This window comes from Etheostoma cragini, chromosome 22, assembly GCF_013103735.1.
Source record: "Etheostoma cragini isolate CJK2018 chromosome 22, CSU_Ecrag_1.0, whole genome shotgun sequence".
Classification (NCBI taxonomy): Eukaryota; Metazoa; Chordata; class Actinopteri; order Perciformes; family Percidae; genus Etheostoma; species Etheostoma cragini.
This window is the reverse complement of record NC_048428.1, coordinates 7656524-7682907: the sequence shown is the minus strand read 5'-3', so window position 1 is coordinate 7682907 and position 26384 is coordinate 7656524. Positions and strand designations below refer to the sequence as shown.

General features: G+C 41.1%; 1 protein-coding gene across 13 annotated transcripts in view; it reads right to left on the bottom strand.

Moving 5' to 3' along the window:
• ntng1a (netrin g1a) overlaps nucleotides 1-26384 on the bottom strand; it is a 118762-nt gene that overhangs the window by 63546 nt on the left and 28832 nt on the right. For all 13 annotated transcript variants that reach the window (XM_034861831.1, XM_034861836.1, XM_034861843.1 and 10 more), the window contains exon 3: nucleotides 4112-4755. In XM_034861831.1, the coding sequence (XP_034717722.1) occupies nucleotides 4112-4755 (644 nt within the window). The remainder of the gene's footprint in view (nucleotides 1-4111; nucleotides 4756-26384) is intronic.

Here is a 26384-nt window from a genome sequence, read left to right as displayed (position 1 = left end):
GCATAGTAATAGGATTGCTACGGATGGATTTCACACCATTTTTAGTACATATTTCAGATGGGATTTGAACCATTTTTGGAATTTATCTTACACCAAACCAAGTGTTTGAAAAATCCAAGTATTTTCCTCAATTAAACATCCAAATGGTTTCACGTATCAAGCGTGCATTCAAACATTTTCTTCTTTATGAACATTTCCTTTTTCATAAACATTTCCATGGTAACACCGAGCTCCACTAATCAGAGACGTTGCTGTTACACTTTAGGATTCTGGGTAGTTTAATCGTTCTCCATGTCGTTGCAAATCTTTTTTTTTACTGGACAGTAAGTATCATACCAACTTGTGGCTTCTATAGGGGCATAAACAAATCGTTTCACAATCTCGTTGCTGGTGGTAATTCTACCTTCACTTGTTACGACGTTATGGCTAATAATCTAAATTCTCGATTCAGAATGTGAATGTGATATTCCGTCCAAAATCTCGCTGTTGAGCTCTAAAGTAGTGACTAGTGGCTCTTTACAGATTCCCCAATATCAGCCGAGTACAAATCATCTATTTCCCGCTATAGGAAGGTGCTGTCAAGTGATCCGGAGTTGGTAAATGTTGTCTGTGAAATGGACTGTTGCACGTGCTTTAATTAAAAAGAAAAATGCAAGAAGAAAGTGTGCAATTCCACTTTTGCTGCCGGTTGGTAGCACACTGAAGGATTTAGATTAATAGAAAGGCAACCAGCTGAGTCCACTCCTACCTTTGTTTAACACCCAAATGATCTTTCCAAGAGTTTAAAATTGCAAAAGTTATACTGTATGCCAGCTCAGTCATAGCAGATCTGGGGAGAATCATAATCCAGACAGGGAGATGTCCAAGGCAATCTCCTGAGATGTTGGGGAACATGTTCTGTGTGGCAATCCACAGTTACTGAACAAGATTATTTTTGATCGATGATGTTTTAAGCCCCCAGTGCCTCCTTCCAGGCAGTGCTGCTAACCCTAACCTCAACCCTAAGATTCACCCTAACCACTGCCTAATCCTGGTGGCTTCCAGGCCGCGCTGCCTGGAAGGAGACGTCTGGGGCTCAAAACACAGATAAACACTCTTTTTCCATGAGGCTGATGGGGAATCCAGATCATAAAAGGGTTAGGGCATCTAATGACAAATTTGCCCCTTCAAGTGAATTTCCCATGTACCCTGCAGTCAACGTGACTGGGAACCCTTGAGGTTGTTTCTAACCCTCCCTGAAAATGCCCTAGAGCACATACTACATACACTTTGGAAATTGAATCACAACTCCCACAGGGTCAATGGTAAATGTGTGGAACAACCTTACTTTGCTTTCCCCTATCTTCTTTGTTGCTGTATGTACACAGGACAGAGACAAGCTGGAAATTCGACAAGCAGGAAATTTGAGTTTGATAAATGAAAATCAGAATCATAAAATGATTTTTTTCCCAAGTAAGTAACACTTACAAGGTAGTTGTCCTGCACTGACAGCAGGGAACAGGTTGGGAACTAGTAGCACACGCCTGTTGCCAGATCAGGAGTTCATTTGAAACGCTGGCCTATAAAAGGGAATGTTATTGTAGATTTTGGCAATTAATAACCATGACGGGGACCTTATATAAAGGTACAAACTACAGTTCTTGCTATAAGATGTATTCTCTGGTTTGTTGTGGGTTAATATTTTTCGTGGGTATGAAGTTGGTGGTTTTCCATTGAGTGGTACAGGAATGGAATAGGGTTGGGTCTTTGTACATTATTCAAGGAAGGAACCTCCGGAAAGAAATAGAGCAAGACAGGGAGCAGGGGACGGAAGCTGAAAAAGAGTAAAAGAAAGAGATCCTTTAGTAGCCTGAATCTTCTCCAGCTTTACTTACAGTGTATTGATCACAGGTGGGACGAAGGAAGAGGAGGGTTAGAAGACTGAGCAAAGAGGGGGGAGACAGTTGGCCAAATTATAGGCTGCAGTTACTGTAAAGCATGTAAAATAGAGAGGGAGAGCAATTACGCCCAAGTCATACAGAGGATAATTAGAAAATCCTCCCAAAGATCCACACATTCTCTCTCCACACACACACATCTAGATCCACTGTTATATTAAAACACAGAGGGTGTCGAATTCATTTAAGACACCGGGCTGTATGCATTGCTCAGATCTCACAGCTTTATGCTTGGTTTGATTTGAAATTCTTTGCATCGATTTTCTCTCCCTAGTGCCTTTAGTCCGTTCCTCCCTTGTAATCAGCCATAATTGAATGGCCATGCATGACACCTCTGGCTTCCCTGTAACAACTTTAGCTACATGTTACAAATGCAAAGAGGTATACTTCTGAAAAGTTGTTCTTTTCCCCTTCCTTTTCTATCTTTTCTAGGTTGACCTACTTTGGCAAAGAGCTTAGGTTCCTTTCTTTGTGTCTCACACTGTTGTGCCAAGGGCAGAAAATCTGCGGGGCGGTCCTAAAGTATTTGCTGCACACCCCCTCTCTCTACTGATCCAGGGGGATGGCAGCTGAGTCCAGCGATGTAAAATATGCCAGATTCAACCTCACTGCCCCTGCAAAATCGCTCCCGCCGAGTCACACAGAACTGTATTCCGGGGGTTAAGGAGCTTATGTCTCGTATACGACGCATGGAGAAAGGGGCTGAGCAGCGATTCTCCATGGGAGGGGAAAAAGAAGAGTGAAGCCTCTCCGTGTAGAGTGTATCTCATTATGAATGAACTGGGTGTTACCTTTGGTAAACAGTGGGGAACATTTCTCAGCCGAGCGTCACTCCAAAAGCAGCGGGCTGGTAAACGACAGCGGCCCGGTGGTGGCGCACAGCCATTGCTCACATCGACAGCCCCAAAGGGATGTATTAGTTTGGTCATGATTAGTTAGTAGAATAAATAATCTGCGCCTTTGACAGCCCCCTTCATTTCAGCGAGTGTTGAATAGATGCCCCGTCCAACTCTTTTGTGTTAGTAAATTCCCTCCAGTTATTTTTGCTGAATGACCTTCTCAATCATGTGACAAGTCAAAAATTCAATTTCTGAGCGAGGCATTCATTATCGTAGGCCTTTGTGCTCAAGGGTACCTGCCCATTTACAGAGCATTAGAGCCATGTGTAGTATGGCTGTACTCCATTTGAATGGCCCATTAAGAATATCAACAAATGAGAGATTCATTAAATAGCTCAAAGGGATTTTTGAAAATAATCATGTAAATAATGTCACAGCAGCAAACATATTATTACAGTACGACTATAATCAGTGTAGCATGAGAACAACAACAACTGAGGTCTTTAAATTTCTGCTTGATGCTAATCCTTCCACTCAGCTGAGAAAAAACAACCACATCAGTTAGAGCAACTGATTTTTGCTGTGACAGAGCACTGAACACCACTGACTTTTCTATTTGCAGTCATCTTCTCAACCTCAAGTTGTCGAACACGTTCTGCGCTGCTGCGCTGCTGTACTGCAAGCTTCTCATGTGTGAAAAGCAAAACAAGAGTAATTAAATCTTCATTCCATCACCCCATCAACCATATTCACATGTGTTCTAATGAAAAACCACATAGTGTAAAACAGATCCTTTTAGGTTTATGGCCCAGTGACTTTTGTGGTAACGTCAAGAAGCGGGGGAAGGTTTTGTCCTCTGACAGTATTAAGCCATCTTGTTTTTATGTTATATGACCCTCTACTGATTCTGTAAATCAAACACTAATTACAACGTGCAGTGAACTGACGTCTGAAATGCTACCTCCAATGTCTTCCACAGGCTAATAGACAGCTGAGTGAATTTTGCGTCCAAAATAGAGTGCTTCAGCAAGCCGTAAGCAGCTTGGTTAATTAAGACATGCTGACAACTGGTGAACTCTGCACATAATTATGGATCCGCTGCTTAATTGGAAAGAATGGTAGAGAACAGTAAACGCATAATTCTTCACTATTGGGTAGCTGTACTGTCACTGCAATAAAACCAGCAAAAAACCACTGAGGTAGTCCTAAACGTGATTCTTCAGAGAATTAGTCGACCCATTGCTGAGTTAACCGGATAGGGCACGCCAGAGCAAAAATGTCTTACTGGACCCCTATAGATCCTGCTTAAGTTGATGGATGTAAATTAGGTCTTACCTGCCCTGGACTTTGATGTCAGAAATGGCATAGAAGTATCTGGACAGGTTATTCTCGTCCACCGTGGTAGCTCCTGTAGCGGGCCGGAGCAGACGGATTCTCAGGTCTGTGATGGTGAAGAAGTCCCGCAGGTTCTTGGTAGTGTCCAGTTGGCCATAGAGTGAAGCCATGTTGTGGAGCCGGGGCCCAGCAAAAAGCGCAAAGCGGTCCTTGATCTCAAAGCGCACTGTTTTATCATACTTCCACACATAACCTCGTGAGTAGTCCTCAGTGCAGATGATGTCCAGCAGGGTATGCTGAGTCAGATCCTGCACCGTCTTGGACTCCATTGTGAAGGCGTCTAGGCAGTCAGTGGCATAGAACTGGTAGGGTTGCCAGGTCCGTCCATAATCCAACGACTTTTCCAGGACCATCTGCTCGGGCCGGCCAGACTCAAAGGTAAGGACAATGTCGTCGGTCAGCTCAATGGTCTTGTTCCAAGATAGCGTGATGTTGACCAGGAGGGCCTTCGGGTATTTCTTCCAAGACGTGGACTGCCAGAAGGTTGTGGGGTTACGGCCCTCGATGTCAAACATAAGCTCCGGAGGGTGGGCGAGTTCCTCTGTGGTGGCGTCACATTCATTATTACACATATAGGGGTTCTCCTACATAGAGAGTGAAAGCAGAGGAAACAAACCAGAGAGGGAGGAAGACAAAGTAAGGAAAGGTTGTAAGTCTTCTTAGAGTGAAATAACAAATGAGGTCCTTCAGAGTTTCTTATGAATAGAACTCAATGTAGGCATGGCATTGCATCTCTCATGCCCCACCATGTCATTAGGAGAAACATTTAGGGATTTGTAAAGCCGTAAGCTGAATAACAATGAGGCTATCACCTGCATACATATTCTCCATTGGATGTAGTGAGCTTTTGTAGATGCATATTTGAAGCCACAGAGCTTTATGTTGCACATTTATCTTTTAAGAGTCTGCCAACATCTCTGTTGACTCTTGTCATTACAGCGCATTTGCTTCCTCTCTGTTGCATTGTCACATCATGTTACTACAAATGTCACATCCTTCCCAGTACTGAAATTAAGATGTCTGTTTCTTCCTTCTTACCAATGTTGGAATCACAAGAATAGTGTGCCTTATGTGTCAAGTGGCCCAGAAGAACACACATTCACTCGTAGACTGATTTGATAAAATGAATAGCACTGAATAAAGCAACACTCTTTAATTTTCAGTAATTGAGCTCATTAGCTCTTATTTGACAAGTGTTCTTGGGTTGCTCTTGTACATTATTTATTTTTTACCAACTTGACTCATTCACACTTAAAAACAGGTTGTGCAACTGACTTCACCAAAACCTATTCAACATACCTTCATTCATAAAGGGTTAATACATTATTTGTATCCCTCGTGTCCGAATTCGACTTTTGGTGGTTTTAAATTCAGCACATTTCTTGCTTAAAAGAGTTCTTTCCAAAAACATTTGTCCGATTTACCACAAATCATTACAAGGCGATGTTCTGTCCTTGCTCCCTGGGGGCTCCATCTAGCTGTCAGGGGGTGGAGGCACTTCTAAAAGAGGACCTTTCAAGGGCTACAAGCTCCAATTTATCAGGACAAGAAAATCCACTACTTGATTAGGTGGAAGATGTCTTCCCGTGTGTGTGAGTGTGTGTGTGTGAGTGTGTGTGTGGAGTAAGTGTGAGTGTGGCGATGCAGTGAGGAAAGCGAGAGAGGAGAAGGCCTCTGATGTAAGACAGTCTAATGGAGCGACAGAGATCGAGTAAGTGCGACGGAGAAACAGCTCCATTTGTCTAATAAGCTTTGCAATTTTTTCCTAGTCTTTCAAGGCGAGGTTACAATAAAACAGGCCTCTATCAGGCCTTCTGACTGTTAAAGGGCCCCATAAATATCAGGTCTGGACCGCTGTCCCCTACAGGCTTCTACCAGTACTGGACAGCGTTGGCTGGAAGACACAGAGTAGGAAGGAGGCAGACTCACAGTGGAAAATTCCACTTGGGTTTTAGTGTACCATCTCATGGTTGGAGGTTAGGGGTGCCATTAACTACAGCATCTGGTGCGACGTGTATCTACAGACAGATGTGTAATAACTCATATGCGACAGTTATGCCAGCTTAGGGGGCGTGCATGAACTCTAAAAACACACTTGGCATGCAGGATGGCTGACTGTGGGGCTTTGGTTTGTTGGAAATGTGCATTCATCGAGGGAGACCTAAAACTGTTCACTGATGGTGAAGTGCTGTGCTAGAAGCACAGGTGTAGACTTGAGAGAAGAGAGAAGAACATGTTTCTTTTGCCCCCATTACTGTTAATTATACTCTATTTCTACAGTTGAATACAAACCAAACCACAAAATAAGTACTTTTACTCATATGCATTGCAAAATGATGCCCTTATATGCTTGAAATCCTATTCAAGATATTTAAAAACCTTTATATTTTAATGAAATCTCTGCCTTTAGAACATGTTTTCAATTATACAGTAGTATACAGTACATTATTCAGTATTTTTACATTAAGCAAGTAAGCAAGTTGCTCTTTAAGTGCAAGTACAGAACTATTATTATTATAAAAGTTCCCCTATTGGAAAAAGTGAGACAGTATTTAAAGAGTGTTTTTGAACTTAAAAGCATGTTAACATGTTCTTGTAGATTTACAAGCTTGACCCAGAAAATAAGCATAATATGGGACCTTTATAGTATCGAAAATAAAAATCCTTGAACACTAAGTCGAGCTGTAGCGTCTACCTTTGGTTTGGAGATTAAAAGCAAGTGAACACCACACAAGGTGCTGCTGTTATATCATGGTCAACCTTTATGTTCCTTTACGTCTAAATCAGGCAGATCCACTGAACAGAAATTACTGTAACACACACACACACACACACACACACACACACACACACAAACTGCCATCCTCACCAGCACATCTCTGTAATCAGAAGAAGATGTATCCCTATTGATCCCTGTGGCCGAGCAGCTGAAAATCTGCTGCGTGTAGCATCTGGCAACCCTGGCCAGCCGTCCAGCGCTCCCCCAAATACACAGGTTAAAAACCTTTCAATACTGTCTACTCCACTCTCCCCTAAAGACAAAATACTGCCTTTATGACGATCAATTACCTCACCGGTCAGAAGAGAAAGGATATAAAATGCTGAGTACTGCCTCGTGAAAATCGATGCCAGATATCTATGTTTTACTGTAGGGCACCGCTGAGGGCTCTGTCGGCCAATTAATGGTTTGGCACACATTAAAATAATTGACAGCACCTGACATGGCAACGCAGCATTTCTGTAATTACAAAAGATGTTTCTATTAATCCCAGTGTAATGGTAAGTGGTCAGGATGGGGGACAGCCATCGCAGATAAAGCCAGCGCTCAGGATGCTGGAGCAGTCACGCTAAATTGGTGCTAATAGAGATGGTGTCAACCCACCCAAAACACAGCGGCTTAATCCGATTATTAGCATTGTGATGCAGTGGGATAGAGTCAGAGAGCGAGTGTGTGTGTGTGTGTGTGTGTGTGTGTGTGTGTGTATGTGTGTGTATGTGTGTGTACGTGGTTGTTGGTGGAGTTCACCAGGAACTCTAAACTCCTTTGGTGTTGTCACCATTATTGTCAAACTGTTCAGGCTAATTTTTGCAAGCCGACTAGAGGAATAAAAATCCACAATGCAGCAATGTAGAGAACAAATAAATTAGACTAAATCCATTCAGCTGCACTCCACAGACCAGCAACATTTGTAGAGTTGAAGCTACAGGGAAGTTAGCCTTGCTTTGCCAACCAACGCTTTGAGACATGTTGATGGAATAATTTACCCTCATATCATCTGTCTGAAACAACTTAACTTTAACATTTGTAAATCGATGCACTATTCTGGCTGCACATTTCAGTTTGACATCTTTCATTGTGCATCCGTAACGGCTCCAGTTTATTGAACAAATTAGTAATTTAAACATGCTGCTCTGCTATACCTTAGTTTGTTATCCATAAGAATGAAATAAGACAAGGCTCCTGAACTTGTCCACTGAGAAACACTTCTTACTTTTATGCAATTTCTCACATTTATATGATTCATTACTTAACTTGAACTACTGTACTTTTCATGCTGCACTGATTCTTTCCTCCCCATTCATGTGTTTTCTCATAACGGCTCTATACAGATGACAAGAGGTGTTTCATCTTATATGATTTAACATTAACTAACCAAAAAAAAAAACAAAAAAACAGAACAACACTCCATCTAAAAAGTTGTTCTGACAAGGGGGGATGGGAGAATGTTCATCATCAGTTACTGTATTTGCACCAACAATCAGATGGGGGGTCACAGTTGGGATCCATGAAGAGCAGATAGGGGTAAATTATGCACAAAGGAAAAGTAGAGCAGATAAGTTTGATCGTGTCTAGTTTTAAAATAAGATATGACCATGGTGGCAGGACAGTCTTGGCCCGGACACGCCATGACCGCTGATGGAGGATGGGACCTGGGGGAATATAAATTTACTAACTGCCGACAAGCCATCTAGATAAATGGGCTCCCACCAATCAAACAAACCCGTTTGTGTGACAGATGTCTTGGACTAACCCACATGGCAAATTGATCCCACCCTCCATCTTTTCTTCCTTCTACCTTTCCCTCATCTCTTTTTCTTGTTGTTCTTCTTTATTTCTTGCACTAATGAATTTAATTTCAAAAGTAATCAGTGGGCCTGAGAAAAATAGATCACCCTAAGCGTGATTTTATCTTGTTTTATGATTTAAAAACGTTTTTTTCTTTTAAAGGAGTACAATTATATAATTTCTAACGGATTGACATTGTGTGTGCAATATTTGTACTGTAATAAATAACTCTTTTGAACAGTGTTGCCAAAATGCATGTGACTGCCGTGAAGATCACACTTTAAGCTTTAATGCCTCTTACAAAAGGAGTTTGACTAAATGAGCTTCTGCACCCATCAGAATTAGAATAATACTACATGCAATGTCATAACCACACTAACATGCTCAATAATAACAGTTTTGTGGATATTTTACAATATAGTTATGTAAAATAAGATGTTTCCTGCCTTGTAGATGCAACCTCAATCCCATATTGTACACAATTTATGATACTGACATCGATATTGTCATTTACAACATGGATTCAACTGTCAAGCATGTCAGCTTTAAGCACCGGCTATTGTTAGGAGAATGTGTTTTGACCACACATCTTCCATGAAATCAGTATGAATGGCACTAGACAAAATGTGGCTGGTCTGCCACTTACACTGTTCCTTCTTATCTAAGATATTTTAAGAAATTAAATATTATATTTTGTTTTTTTTTCAGATGCAATTTTGATCCACACAATGCAGGCGGGCAATCATCTATTCAGCCAACAACACCCACATGCAATCCTGTCTTTGCTGTTATTGCAGCACAGGAGAGAGACAAAGACAGATGGAGAGTGATCGGAGGAGTTTTTCTCTCAACACATATCAATACCAGGAACTACTAATGAGAGCAACAAAATGCTTCCTCACCAAATGCTCCAGCCTTTGCAGGTTTTGGTAAGAAACAAAGAAATAAGAAATAAATCCCAATCACACTCCCACTCTTATCCTTTGCTTTGCATCAACGGCTATCTTTAAAGATTAAATTGTCTTGTGAGGAGAATCTTTCGAAATTGCCACAGAGTTTAAAAAGACATTTAGATTAAAGACCATGTGCTGCAGTTGGATGTCCATAAATCATTACGACGTTCATTTAAAGGAGACTCTCTCACTAAAGGAATAATGCTTTGTGGCACATAACGGGGAGAGAGTACAAGCACAAAAAGTCTCCCTTCCTGTGTTTCCATTACTTTATATTTCTAGTTCCTCACAGTAGAATACATGTATTTTTTCTGATAGACTTCCTAAGACAAATGTCCAAAAACAATGCTGGATAAGTAAGAAAAGATACTGTATTATTCCTAAATCATATTTGTTTACTGTAAAATAAACTATCCATCCCTCAATCCATCTCTCCAGCCATCCATCCCTCATCCCTCCATCCCTCCCTCCATCCATCTCTCCATCATTACATTCATCAATCCATCCAGCCCTCTACCCATCCATCCATCCCTCCATCCATCCAGCCATGATTCCCACTCCACCCTGGACAGGTCAGCGGTGTCATAAAGGGCTACCCAGAATTTACCATCATTAAAATAAAACAATTAAAAAATCAATTTACCAATATTAACTTATATAGGAGTAAAAAGGTCCAAAAAGTCCACAAAAGGGAATTCACAGGATAAGCTAATGCATCTCTAATGTCTATATTTCTGTAACATATACTTCTACTTCAACTTCGTACAACGTGTGTGAACATTTCATTTCATCAACAACATAGATTTTCTCCCACCTTCTCCCCAGACATGCATAATCTTCTTCCTCACATCTATCCAAATATCTTCTATATCCTTACCTCTCTTCCCTCAGCAAGGTTGGTGTGTGTTTATGTGTCTGTGGGTGTGTGTGTGTGTGTGTGTGGAAGACGGGGCGCGGGGTTAAAGCTATCCCTGCTGCATTAATGAGACCTTGTGTTCCACAATAGATTTCTTCACCCCAACCCAGGGGCTTGATTGAAGCAGTGCTCTCTCAATTTCAAAACCTCTCTCTCTTTCCAGTCGTGCCAACACCTTTACTGGATTCCCTCTCTCTCCCTCTCTCTCTCACTCCCTCTCTAACACACATGGTGATGGGTGGTGCAGACAGAAAGAGGGGCTTAACCTGGACGTGGAATGAATATTGGATGCCAGTGTGACAGATTACATTGGTAATAGACACCCAGGCCAAATCCTCACAAGGATTACAATCATATTTTCAAATGGCTCAGGGTCAGCCAGAGGTCGGCTGGCCTGGACCATGGTCAACAAGGCAACAGGGGACCTGAAACCACACGCACACACACACACACACACACACACACACACACCCTAGATTCAGCTTGCCAACTGTCTCAGGCATGGTTTTAGCATAGATTTTGATACAGCTTTTAGACAAAACTAGTTAATTTTTACAGTTAAGTGTCAAATCTCAGAATATACATGGATATTTATGATGAGCTAAATGAAGATTAAACGCTGATTTAGGCATTACAGCCTCTGAACACACACTCTTACACACTCATCTTTACATTAGGGCGCAATGTTGATTAGTGATCCTCATCTTTTACATTAATGCATACAGTAGTTCTGAATTTTATGATTAGACGGTAGAAAACTGACAACGATTTGGTTTGACATCATTTGTCAAACGTTATCCCAAATGTGAGGACTGGTTATTTTTTATCTTTTCCACATCATCGTGAATGGAATAATTGGACTGTTGGCTAGACAAAACAATAGTAACTAATTTGATGAATGAGGAAGTTACAAACGAACAAAGTTTTTCTCAGCATGACATTTGTTGCACACCCACACAAGAAGAGTATTGGTGCTGCTCCGACCGTCAGCAGCTTCAAGTGGACCGCAAGCCGACAGCTCAAAGTATCCAACAAATGAAATTTACTGTTTTGTGGCACCAGCGGGGGAAATTCAATAGTGATCTCAGGCAACTTGCTGCACCGTTCAACCACCTTAAGCACCACATTGCGGGTCGTCCAGTCAACTGAGCCAAAGTTATGAGACGAGACGATGTGTAAATGTCTTTGTGTTGCATTCATTGCGATCAGTGGTGGCGATTTAGAAGATTCATGTGCCTTAAAACAATGGTGGAGAAAGCCTTCAGCAAGGAGCCTCTCCCCATTAAAGGATATAAAAACAATTTTATATTCCATTATCTTTTATACGGCATTGCGAGCCCCACCGGGTGCCACTGTGAGACGGTTGGGAGGTCAAGACGATATCCCCTGCTTAAGAGATAGTATATATATGAGAGCTACAGCAAGTACATCAAGAGCTACAGATGGGGGTTGTTTGATGGCTGGAAGTATACCTTCTACACGGACTGTTACCTTTACAAGTTAACAGAACAGCACAGTACTTTGGCACAGTTAACTCAAGGTTGATCAAACTTATTCATGCACCACAAAGTATACTCTTCACTGGATCCTTATCTACGCGAACATACTGTTTTCTTTAGGGGTGATATAAGTTGTGTTGTGGGTGGAAATACCTCATGATCTAAATGTAAAAAGAATTAAAATTTGAATGAAATGTCTCCACATTTACATATGTCTCTGAACTGTGTACAGTACAGTACCTTACAATGTAAATATTAGATATTTATTTAAATTGAAGTACAATATTTGTGAAAAGTGGTAACTACTACTGGCACTAGCTGTTTCCACTGTTTATCCATGTCTTTGTAGCTATTTTAACTAATTTGCCTATTCCTTTCAGTTAACTATTTCGAATGTTAAAGCCGTATTTCCTAGCTTCTGTATCTCCTTCAACTATGTGTCCATTACATTTAACTATCTATTTCAACAAATATATCCATCAGCTCTGGGTGCATTTCTTTACTCTATTTCTTTCTTTTACAACTCTAACTTGTAGTGGTCAGTTGTTACAGCTGACTTATCATGTCTACATTTTTCTCCAAATTAGTCAAGCTATGCTATAAATCTTCCACTCCCAGGAAACATAAGGAGGAACCCCTGGGTAGTGCCCTTGGTTAGGAAGCACTGATTTGGACAATGGTGTCTTAATACAGAAGATCCATAGCTAACAACAATGAATTATCTGTAACAGATATTTAAAGAATCCCCAGTTGTAATGTAATGTAATTGTATTTAAACAGGGATAATGCACAACTAAACATTAACCTTGTGTAACCTTGTATAGAACATTAGCGTTGCATTGTACCAGGCTGTAGCAGAATTGCTATTTTCTGCCTGTATTCCATGGGCAGGTAGGAAAAACGGAAAATATTCAATGCAAGAACATCAGCATATACAATTTTGCAAACACATTTACACCGACTTTACAATAAAACACATTTGCAAAGTTGCATCAATAAAATTATTTTGTGCTCAATCGCTCCCAAATCCTAAAACCAGTACCCACACCCCTTCACAACAAAGCTATGCAATCAAAATCCCAACCCCTCCCTACACACACAAACACACACTCAAATTCATAAATGTGTATAGTTTTGTTGTGACAATATCCAGCTTTTTGTCAAGCATGAAAAGGTTTGTTGATTTCTCCAGGTAATAAGGTGTAATGGGAGAGTATTCCACCGAATTCTGGTCGCAAAAGAGTGGAAAGACAAAAAGTACCACTTTTTGTACCAGGAAAGGATCACTGTTATTTCCCCCCATTTCATTCATCGTTTATTAAGATGACATTTCTACAGTGAGCCAATACACCAGGGCATAATCGATCTGCTGGCTGCTGCAATGCTACATCTCTCAATCAAACTGTCCAGTCAGATAACATGAAGGATTTTGCTCTATACATTAAGACTTGAAAACAAAACTGGTCTGTAGCCAAGATCACCCCTCTTCTTTTAGCAGAGAAATCCCTCAGGAGTTGACACGAATTAAAGGCTATATTACATTTTCACTACCACTCCATCCCCCACCAGCATTCCTCTCAACATCCTTTCATTTACGGGTATTTTTAATGGTATAATAACGCTACATATCCTGTTTAGTTGCCCTCCAGAGCAACATGGATCACTGTCACCTTGACTAAGCTCAGAGGCAAACCCCAGCGCAAGGAGCTGACCTGGCTTCTTCCCCATGGAAATAAACTGCAACAATATGGCTACCTCTCAAATTAGTGCCGGATCATTTGCTGTCCTTATGTCAGGGAAGTTATACAACACAAAGGGATATTTGAGCTGTAAATGGTATGGCAAAGTGTGGGACTACTGTAACCATGCCTAAGCCTTAATAGGTCCAATGTTTTTGTCATTTGACGTTCCAACATGCGGTATGACTGGATCACTAATGTTTCAAAGAACATCTATTGCCAATTATTCATTGCCTTGACCAAAAAAACAACAATCTGTCAGTCATTGCTATAGATTTAAGCTTTATTTATCCAGGTAAGTTTTAGCTAGAGCAATATGTTTTACTCACTTTAGCAGTGGCTCTATTGATGTGTCGGTCAGTCTGTCCATTACTTTGCTCCAGACTGAAACATCGGAGGAATCTTAATGACTTTGGTGATCCACCAACTTTTCTTCCAAGGCAAGTTTGAGGAATAAGGGTTGTGGATTTAAGTGATATGTCTCTTCAAGTATTGAATGAATTGTCAAGCAACCCATTCATGTCTTCCTCAGAATAACTTGGTGATCACTCAATGTTTCATCTAGGGTCACCATTAGCTCAAAATGATAAGTTGTCTAACACTTTGGTTTATGAACAAGTGCAAACTACAAACTTGTAGAAAAAGTGCTCTACATAAAAAGTCTATAAAAAACTAAAAACTAAAAGCATTCCTATCAGCTCAGCTGTACTTTGTGTTTAGTTCCAATTAGCAAATGTTAGCGTGTTACAATGCCAGAGGACTGAAGCTGCTTGGGGTGGCAAAACAAATTGGAAATCGTGCGTATGGTGATTTTATTTTGCCACAATTTTTAGAATCGATTATTTTCCCTAGAATCAATTTTTTTTTTTAAACAAATGATTGACCTTAATATTTTCTGTTTATACAGCAGCTTGGACGGCAACTGCATCATACTATTACATTATAGGAGAAAATGCAGAAAATAGAAATAAATTACTTCTTTACAGATGATTTAAATGTCAGACTGACTGACATGTGATGTGCATTATTCTTAGAAAGTTCTTGTTGAAGAAGGAAAAAAAATCGGAATTGTCATTACCATTAAATGCAATACTTCTAGAATTGCAATGAATTAAAATAGCAATCCTAATCAAATCGACACCCGTGTAAGAATTCAATCGGGACAACATCATATCGTCCCAGCCCCAACAGCTGCTGCTCAGCTAACGTGCTGCTCCACTACACTTCCTGTGTAGATGTAAGGTTGGTGCCTTGTTTTTTCAAGTGTATATAAGTCGGTTTGGGACTAAAGGTATAGCTTAAGAGGAATGCCCCAGTATTTAGGTTCCGATTCGGAAGCATCGGGAAACAGATGATGATGTACTGATCAACATGAATGTTACCAGGAGAAATAGCTTGTGACTTGGCCTGCTGTCATTCAAAAATAAGCAGAGACGCAGAGATCCCATTACACAGCTTTTTTTTCATGGAATACTCTTACAGTCATAGAAGTGCCATCACATTTCACTCTTAGTGATGCCTTTTCTATTAAGCTCCTGTCATCGAGCTTTAACCCTCATTAGTGGCTCTACAGAGCGCTGTGAGAACATGAAGAATATATTCCCGTTAATGAGCGCTTCTGTGACTTGGTCAGCAGCAGCCAGAGCAGGGGTTAAATTTAGCACCTTATAATCATCTCAAAGGGTGCAGGATGAGGTGGGGGAGCTATCCAATTGGTCATCTTCCAGATTCACAGCATTTCTTTATTCCAATAAAATCTGACTTTATTTTAAAGTCAGAGCTTTTGAAAGATGATTAAAATCAATAGTGTGGTAAGGCTTAGCAGTCCCAGTGTGGATATTTAACTGCAGAGGTAGTTGAGATTCAGCTCCAGGCCTCTCTGTCAGATCACTGAAGGTCTATTTAGTCATTCTACAGGGAGACTTTCTTCTTTTCCCCCTTTATTCTTCTTTCTCTGTCTCTTTCCCTCCCCTCCATTTTTTTTGCCACAAAATCTGAAGAAATGATTGGCAGATGACTCCTGGGAAAAAGTGGTCGGGTCTTTTCCTCTCTTTTCTCTCAGGATCATGACACTCAAACACACTGACAGGCAAAATGGGCACACACACACACACACACACACACACACACACACACACACACACACACACACACACACACACACAGAGACGACTTGGCAGCTTAGTATATTTACAAATATGAATGAAACTCCTAAACTTGCACCAGAATTGACTCTTTTGAGAGTTTGTTTTCTCTGACTTGACATTAACATAGATTAATAACCCAGGTTATCAGCAGTTGTTACAACAGAACATAATTGGGCCCCATTTCAGTCACCGCATCTAACTTTTGCCAAGTGATTTAAAAAAAAGAAGTATCAAAGTGATAATAAATCACATATTCTTTCTTTAGAAAATTGTCAGGAACAGTCACTATGAAGGCAGCCATCAAAAATCCTGTGAATAATTCTGAAATACTGTATGTAGTTCTCATCATACATCAATAAAACTGAGTTAAAAAACTTGTCAATACCAGCAGCAACTGTGCACCAAAGCAAGAGACATTTGATGCATTGACTCTCTGGAAGCTTGGTGCAGTCCCAATGAGGCAGCAGTCTATAAAATAGAAACTACAGAAAGACTCTTTTAGCTCACACACAGCAACATTGAAACAAAAGTGGATGCACTTGATTCCATGGCAATAACTTCAAGCATCCGGCGCCATCATAATCACAATCCTCAAGGGAGTCAAGGGTGCTCCACCAGCTGATTGTCTCTGGGCTCTTGATGAGCCACCATTATAAAAGATGAGAGTAAAGTGAGGGGTAGGTGTGTGGGGGGTAAAAAGAAGTACGGAAATCAAACTTTAAGGCCAGAGGGGAATACTACACTAATCAACTCAACTCTGCTGAAATTACAGATGAATTAAGCACTCGGTTAGTGATTAATTAAACTAAGAGATTCAAACTAATGAGACCACACAGAGTTGTGTGTGTGTGTGTGTGTGTGTGTGTGTGTGTTTGTGGGTTTGTCTCTGTCTGTGTGTGTGTGTGTGTGTGTGTGTGTGTGTGTGTGTGTCTGTGCGTGCGTGTGCGTGTGTGTGTTTATGTGAGTGTGTGACATGGGGTGGTCTGTAGAAATGTGTGTGTACATATCTGGCACCAAACACACCAGAAGCACACAGGTTTCAGGCTGCAATGCCCTTTTAAGAGGGACTAGATGCAGTGGTTGATCTTGGGATCTGTGGCTGTGCTCATTAAGAAGTCAACAGATAAGATTGAAACAGATGAAATAAAGTCATATGTACCAATGGTGGACAGAGAACTTCTTTGTTTACTCTCATGGGACTAGAGAAATGTAAAACCATTGTAAAGGAAGAAATCACATGAATGTTATGTAATCTTTAATGTTCTTATTGTGCCTCGCACAGGAAGTATGGCGACTGTACTTCATGTACCTTCATGTGGCAGGTTTATGTAATGTTTTTTCATTTAAAGAATGGCTTTTATCAAATGAATTCATCATATCTGTACAAGGTGTGTTATGTATGTGTTAACAAAACACCCCTTATACAAAAGTGCGTGTGTGTGTGTGTGTGTGTATGTATGTGTGTGTGTCTGACATGTGTCTGTGTGTTTTGATTTGAATAAGTTCTGACTCTGACACAATTTGCCTTGAATGTCAAACCGCTTCGTGTCAATCGGTTGAAAAGGATGCTATTGGCATGTGTTTATAGCGCATCATCCGTTCACATCCAAATAATGTATTTGGATTAATTCACATAACGCATGCTGTGTAATTTTAACATGGCTAAAAAACATAAGAGTCCATTTTGTTGTTTCATGTAAGCAGCTTCTAATGAGCTGCTGCTCAGCTGGTTGGCCATACAAGAGGAGAGTCCCACTAACTAGAGCGGATTGGTCGAGTTCAGACACGTCTAATGTCGTCACAGACACTAGAACCAAACCAAGTGTCATTTATTAGAGTTGGTAACCTCGGAGAAACACTGTGACAAACATTACTTGGCTTTTTACTATTTATAAAAGAAATTAAAAAAAAAAAACATTAAGGATCCTCTCCTTTTAAAGATACTGTACATGTCCTGGGAATGTACTATCATCCCTTTTTTCCAGCTTTTTATAAGCATACAGTAACTGCAAATGTGTGCTACACACAGTACAGTGTGCAGTATGGGACCAAAAATAAAGTAATATCTACCTTTCCTTGTTGTTGAGGTGTTAGAAGTAGGTTTCTGTAGAGGAGGTTTGTAAAATGAAAGAGAACAGTGCTGACTGCAGGTTCCCATGTTCTATTTTGGTACTTGACTAGTTATGAACTCCTACAGAAATATGTGAAATTTGTGAACCACGGTGAGATTTCACCTTCCACTTGAAATTCTAAGACTTTTAAGAGGAGCATTTTCTTAAAGGTATCATATGTCTTGGTCTCTAGACATCAGATTCCTATATATACAATGTGGCACCAAGAGCTATATACGAACACATTTGCAATTCAGCCATGAAGTTGTACTTACAACCCTGCAGAGTCAATAATTATTGTAAATGAGCCAGTACGTGCATGGGCAGATGGATGCAGAACCGGTGAGATTTATCAATGTTCATCTCATTGTTCAGTTGTATGTGCACATGTTTGGTAGACACAAACGTACCTGTCCGTATGGGCACTCCAAATGCACACATCCAACTTGTTCTACACATGCTTTGATGAATGTGACTCCATATCTTTTAAACCACGTACCATCACAGTTACCAATCTGTTGGTTTTCTTTCAGTATAGTGTATGAACACCAAGGTTGTTCAATTCCCAGATCACTCTTTCACCACTCAACATGCTTTCCCCCTTCTTTCTCACCCTTGGTTTCCTGCAATTCTGTATCACCCCAGTCCACGCACCCCTTGCCTGTGACTGACAACAATAACAATGCAAAGGGAAACTAGGGTGCAGCGCCATGGTTCCCAGCCCCGGCACCGTCTCAAACCACTTCTCGCAAAGCAGAAAAAGATTTCTCTCTTACGTGCCTCTCCCCGCCTCCCCCTCTACCGCTTCTTCTTTCACCCATCCCTTCTGAAAGTTGATCTCATCTGACGTGAAAGATACATGGAAGCCATAGGCGGAGGTCTTACAAATGCTCTGTCACCACGATAAACATGGAAGGAAGCTAACGCCTCGACAGCTCTCGGATGCAACCCGGGGAATCGGCGACGGTGCTCTGCCTTGCCAGCGTCTGTTTGACTTCAGCCTCTATCTCTCATTTCAACTACACTGGCAAACTGTTCTGTGCCTACCCTGTTCAGCTGGCCTAGTTTTGATACTGGAGAGGGAGAGGCGGCTGGAAGGGAAGCGGTGGCATGGAAAAGGGATGCCAAAGGGAAACATTCCGGGTTCAAATGATGCATAAAAAAGTAAACACAGCTTAGTGGTTGGTTAAACAGGTTTTTGTATGTTTTGAGTAAAACGCTAACACACCATTGACAAACAAGATACATTATCAGAATGGAGAGCAAATAGCAGCAGCTTTTTATGATGCAACAGGGATCTACAATGTCAATACCACTCAACCTCAACGTAAATAAGGAATCACTGAAGCTAGAGTTAATGCATATCAATGTGGAGTATCAAACTTCAACCTTTTCTCTGACTCAACAGTATCGGCAGAAAAGAGGGCTGGCTGTAATTCAGTCTTCCTTATAGATCTAATCTCGGTGGCGTTATCAGACTACTGCCAGGATTTGTAAAATATCTGTGTGGCTGTGTGAGGTCCATAAAAAATGGCTTTCTGAGTTTGGTTTAGAAGAACTTGACTGACATGCACAGATGTCACTAGGGTTGGGCATTGTTCGGATTTTAACGATTCTGATTCCAATTGCAATTCTTTCTTTCGATTCCGGTTCTTATCGATTCTTGATTCCGATTCTCTGAGGGGTGGAGTGGAAATGGGTCACATGCTTATTTAACAAATAAAAGAAACATTTTCTTTTTGCTTCAATGCTGAGTTGCAGTTTTACCAGGCTTTTCTACATCAAATAAAGCCACACTAGAGCACTGCTTACTGTGCTCCAGGGCTGCAACACAACAAGCGCCTGGCCTCTATGGATTAAAAACTTGCGCATATTAAATTTGGAACCCATGATCAGATTTGAAACCAAATCCTCCAAACGATTCCAAACAATTCCAAAAAAACCCAGATTCTACTGGAATTGTAATGTTTAAAACGATTCCAAGTAGGAATCGTTTCTTGATGCCCAACCCTGGGTGTCCCGTTTCTGATGTGGTTGATAAATACATGTTGATGAGAGTGATCACAGTGAATGAGAGCAGAGCTACAGTTTGTAGTCTGGCAGTGTGTTAATGTGCAAAGGATGGTCATGAAACACACTAGAAAAAAACTGCTTTAATAAATAAAGGAGGAAGAACGCAATGCATCAATGTTTCTATTGGCAAACCGAGCCCATCCACTTAGCCCAAGATGAACAAAGGCAAACACTAACCTACCAGTATGCTGGAGTCCACTGGAGGCCGCACCAAAACAAGATACCCACATTTAAATGTGTCTGTTTAGCGAATGTATCAAGATTCTTATTTTGTTCTCATTAATTTATCAGAAATCGGTGACGGGTCCAGTCAAAAGGCTCTCGGACCGCATTCCGCCATTTGTTGATCCCTGGTATAATACAATCATTTCCCAACATCAGTGTCCGAGCTAACTCACATGACTGAATGGGAACAGATACCTGCAGCCAGGTTACAAAATCTGGTGGAAAGCCCAGAAGAGTATACAGAGTGGGGACGGTTGAATATCTTATTTAAAGCCAAGAGCACTAATATGCTGTTGTATCAATTAAATAGGGCTAGGTCCTTTGCCCACGGAACACAGGTTTGCTTTCAGCAATTAGAAAGCCCATACGTTCTGACTTGAGGTCAACATAGCATTGTCATATATTTTTCCCTAGGTTCTCAGGTATTAGGACAGCAAAAGCAAACATGGATTATTGAATGATTCTTGTCTTTAAGCAAAATATGACACAAAAAGTAACATTGCCATTCATTGACAATTCAAAAAACTTTTTGGGGGCTGCCATTTTTCCACTAGAAATATCATCACTCCAATAATCCACAAATGAATGCTAGAGCAGATGAGGCTGCATGCACAGACACACAGCGAAAGCAGTCTTGTTTCACTGACTCTACACATGCTCAGACTGAAACCCTTGGAGAGAGACTGTTGGCAACGAGAAAGAACAGCTTTGCCAAACCTCCTCCCAGTTTTAACTTCTTAATGGGAATATGACAGCCAATCTCTCTGACTTAATGAACCTCCTAAATATCAATAGGCCCCCAAAAACAGGCTGTGATGTTGTGTATAAATTTAACATAATTGAAATCTCAATTTATGGTAGTATGGTAGTTTATGGTATGGCAGGCTCGGTTCTATTGCCATACTGTAAGTGTCACAGTAATATTCTAGTATTACGGTCAACGTTGTCTTCTCTAACCATGAATTCTGTGATGCTCTGAGTCTGAACAAATGTTTCTAATGTGTAATTTTGTATTTTGTTCACATCCAACCATTAAAGTTGGCTAAACTGCATTCCATTGGTTGAAGATGTTCTAAAAGCAGATTGAACAAACAGTAATCAAAAAAACTTTGCAAATGGAACAGTTGTTGGGCTGAGTTTTGCCATTTCAAGCGAGGGGGCATTTGGTAAGATACTATGGTGTTTTTCTGAAGCTTTCTTGAAAAAAGGATGACAATGTTTGGGGTGGAGGTACATGGTGCATAAACCTTGGACCTGAGCTCTGTTGAACAACTTGAATGGCTTGAAATGCAGCCAAGCCCTTAACGTGGGAGGAATAAAGGCTACTATGTACAGTTGGGGAATCGTACATCTTCAATTTAGTGGCAAGGCCTTGACGTCCATTGTAAACAGCTATATTGCACTTTGTATGTGACACATGAACACAAATACAGAACGGTAGTCATGTCACGGACATTCGGCCTATAACGAATGGACCAGGAAAGTCTCTCTAGAGTGTTAAATCGTCGGCATATACCGTAGCATTACATACCATTATAGGTAGACTGAACCAAAGGTGCTGTTAAATGCCTTGATTGACAAAAGATAATTAGTGCCTTCGTTACTGCTTTCTTACTTTCCTTTTCCAATTTTCCTCGCTGTGCAGAAACAGGTCAAAGACATGACCTGAATGGATTCCCAAGGCTTACGGTAGCTTTCACCAAGAGGTGGGGTGTTGTTCAGCCAGGTAACACAAGGTTGTATGGTTCTGCTTGGGAGGAATTCAGATGTGGAGCAGAGAAAAACAATAAACGGTGAGAAAAAGCAAAGAAGAGACTGAGAGGGGAGCTACGGAGTTGTATGATATTGAGTAGTGTGACAGTTGAAAATGCATGTGTGACTCTGCATATACTAATGGCTACCAAGCACTGCTACTTTGCTAAAACTCTCTCAGCTGAAAGAAAGGCTGTATTTGAATAAAAATATAAAACTGTAACCAAACAACAACAAAAGAAAGAGAAAGTTGGACAGGAGTGGTACTGAGATATCGGGGTTTGTTTACCTCAACCTGAATCTCCACACAGCAGGATCTCACAACGAGGTGAAGAGGAAGGCTGTGATCAGCAGCCTGGCTGGATCTCAGTATTTCAGGCAGGTCTGCTTCTCACCTCAGCCTGCTTCAAACAAGCCAACACATTTCCAAATGCCCACTTTGGCTCGTGCACTGTACCGTCCCCAGCAAGGTGACACACTGTACATTCAGTTAACCTTTACACTGTGGGCATGAACAAACAAAGACACAGGTCATGGCTCCTGTTACAACTCAAACACTGCAGGCCCAGCTGGGGGTAATCGGGGGGGTGAGTGATTACGGGTTAGCACACCTTCCAACTCTGTCAGTCGATTAAATATTGTTTGTTTCTTTGAGAACATTAGCTGATTACTCCACAGGCTCCACTTACACTGTGTTTTATGGCCGACAATGAGCCTAAATCATTGCCATAATGCTGGTGTAATTTAACGTAATGAATGTTTTGGAATTTTACATGCAGCTGAGAATATGACACTTCCCTGCGAGTACTTTGATGCTGAACAGATGCCGATATGACAACTCAACTCGGTTCCAAATACTTTATAGTTTTTTGCATTTTAAAGTTGGGGACTGCAACACTACATCTGTCTTACTCAAAGTAAGGCTTCTAATTCAACCTTGTTAAATTCAAGCTTTTTGCCCAAATTGAATTCTGCCGTCGGGTTTGGACATTTTCATGAAGTTGTTTGACAGCAACAAGCCATAAATAAAGCTTTGTCCCTGCGAACTTTGTACTCTCTAACTATGCACTACACTGTCAACTCACTGGGTTGTGTTTTTGGAAGACGTTAAAAGCTTTATGGTCTCTATAATGAAAGGGATAAATTCAGGCATTGCAGCAGGCAGGTTGTACCATGTACCATGAGTATCTACCAGACATACTCAAACTGAATCACTAAAAACTTCAATAACTGAGGCAGCAAACTGCAGCAAATGAACAAAACCCGCTCTATGCCTGGTTGCATTCCCTGATGGTGTAGTTTTCCTTTTTCAGAAGAGGAAAAACAAAGACCATTGTGAGAACATCCACTTGCTAATTTGAAAAGCAAACTAAACAGTGAACACGGCTGACTTGATGACAGCTGTCAGTGTGACAAGAGGTATTGTCAGGTGGGATTTAAATTGTTATGCTGGAGGCAGCCAGGCGGTGTCCAGGAGGGATTTGAAAAGACAAGGTTTGGGAGGAGGGAGAGTGTTTAGTGGCTGTCACTCAAACATATATTTTATTTCTACCAGTCCTTTATGTAAAAGTTTGTGTTCTGAATATTCATAACGTATAACTTATAACAGCACCGAAAAATAAAAACAAGAATCAAGACACAAGCAATTAAATAACAAAAGGTTAACACTGGTTCAGTGTACAGTAGCTGAACAAAGTTTTAATTTTCACATCTTCTGTGACTGCTTCAGCCATTAAGGTAAGAGAGGAACATTTAGGTTTGTTATGAGTACATGCTTTAAGCTCAACACATTAAAGTGCAAGGGTAACATGGCTAAAATGTACCTTCGTTATTATTCTTTCCACCAAGAAGTTGCAGGATCACAAGACGCCTGTGCTTCCCCAAAACACCACAACAGGACACCTTTCAAATCATCTGTTGTAAATTTCAAAGAGCAAGCAATTCATCTGAAAGGCTCTGAACTAAGTGAGCTTTTAACAGGACTGGAGCGAGGGAGTTAAACCAATTGCATAATTAGCTGCGCCAATGAACCAAAGTGTGACAAGCCTATTTGTTTGCGGTCTCACAATGCGCCTCTTCAACCACAGATACTGATCCTCAGCGGTCAGGCAGCAGTCTGGAAGAAACACAAGGTCTAGCAGATGGTTGTTGGATTTTCCATTTAGTCATCTCACTCTTACAATGCATGTTACCAAGACAACACAGGTATAGCAGCCATGAACCAAAACATTTATATGAAATGTAACTGTGTTGAGAGCCGTCGTATCATCTTCACTACAGAGAGCACTGGGTTTCACTGTCACCTTTGACTGATGTTCTTGTGTGTCTTTTCATGGGAATATTGTAAATTAAAAAAATATTAACTGACAATCAAAGTTGACAGCACTTTTTATTCACTGAGTAATGTCTGCAAGTAATATCTTTTAGGCATCTCAAAGCCCCAACAACTGCCTGTGAGGTGTCACTCGGGGCAGAAAAAGCCCTTGCAGCTTCTTAATGCTTAATGCACACGGTAATAACTGAAGGCGAATCTGTTGAGTGTTAACATTTTTTATCATCTTCTTTCATCTGGAATATGACAGCGGGACAGTCAGACGGTGAGAGTAAACTGTTCTCTGCCCCCCCCCACACACACACATACACACGCTGGCATGACACTGTAACAACTTTGCGACAATCTAAGATGCGGGACAACAACTAACCGACTGCATTATCTCAGTTTTGCACACTTGAAACAAGCTAAAGAGACAGCCTAACAAGGGTAAGCACTGGTGAGGCAAAAGCCTGTGAGCAGCGTCAGCCATATGCCAGCCTCCGCCTACACCTCCCAGCAGGCTCTGCCCTCTTGTTGCAGACCTGTTTGCTGACTGCTGCCAACGTTTCACTGGCAGGAATCTTCTGCAAGACACGCATCCAGTCGGCACAACAGTCTAACACCTTTACTTCAGTGTCCCTGTAGTTGACTGTGTTCTGATCTGCAATAACACAGTGGATTAAATAGCATCTCACATTCTCTTTGTGGTGCTATGATAACATGAAGTGCTTAAGATTAGAGTGCTACCGTAATCAAAACAATCAGACCGGCCTATTACATGCTAATATTTCTAATCACCATGTGGAACTACATCCTCCAACAACAATGCTTTAACGTTTCAGTTTCCAGCCGACACAGGATTTAACTGCTTTTTTTATTCTCTCTCAAGTGCTTTGCCATTGATAATCTATTTCAAATAGCTTCTCATATTGAGCATGTACAGCATATAAAGTCAATATGGCGCTCTGCAAGAATTGTCACTTCAGAAATAGAGCAGCCCTACAACTTCCAACAAAGACGATTCAGAGGTGAAATCCAGTAGGCTGGCGCAGCGAGCAGCTTACCCTGTGTTCTTATCTCTTGGCAGAGCAAAGCTGAGTTTCTCGGTGCCACATGGCACCCGGATACACAGCTAGACTCAGTCACACACACCAACACACAAACAGACACACGTTGGCTCCTATGATCTGTTCCCCAAAAGCACTTCCGCAGGTTCCAAAGATTTAATAGCAATGAATCAGGCGCTCGAGCCAGCTTTTGCACCAATATATCATTAACACCAGGGTAAAAGCTGTAAATCGTTCCCCTTGGTTTTGTTATCTGATCTAAATCTGGCTGTGTTTTCTCTTTGCTAACGCATAGATAATCTGCAGCACAAACAAAAGCGATCTTTTTAAAATTATTATCAAATTCTAGTGATGGTGAAACTAAATCAGATACGGAAGAGAAGGAAGGCTGATTTAAATGACAAAAAACAGCTGGTGTGTTTAAAATGAAAGAGAAAACTCTTTTCTACCTTAACACCTATAGTGTGGGTGTGCGCTTGAGAAAACCATTTAATCCCCAAAAGCTCAGCGGTAGGTAGAAGAACTGGTTAAAAGGCACGTGTACGAAATATCTAACTAGAAAAAGGTAAAGGCTCCTTTGAAATTCCATGGCTTGAAAAAAGTTAGACACTGGATTAACCCATCATAGTGCATAGTTGGTGCCAGGGAGGGGCTTGGGGGTGCTGAAGCCACCCCTAATTTGGCCAACAGCACATTAATGGGAAACCCTAAATTCTTGAGCACCATCAAGGCGAGCAAACCTATAGCCTCAGCAGAGGAAAAGGTCTGGCGCCGCCACTTGCATATCAGTCAGACAGGCAGCTGGGAAGCAGTGGCAGGGCTGAATGAGTTCCAACCTCAGCTGCACACC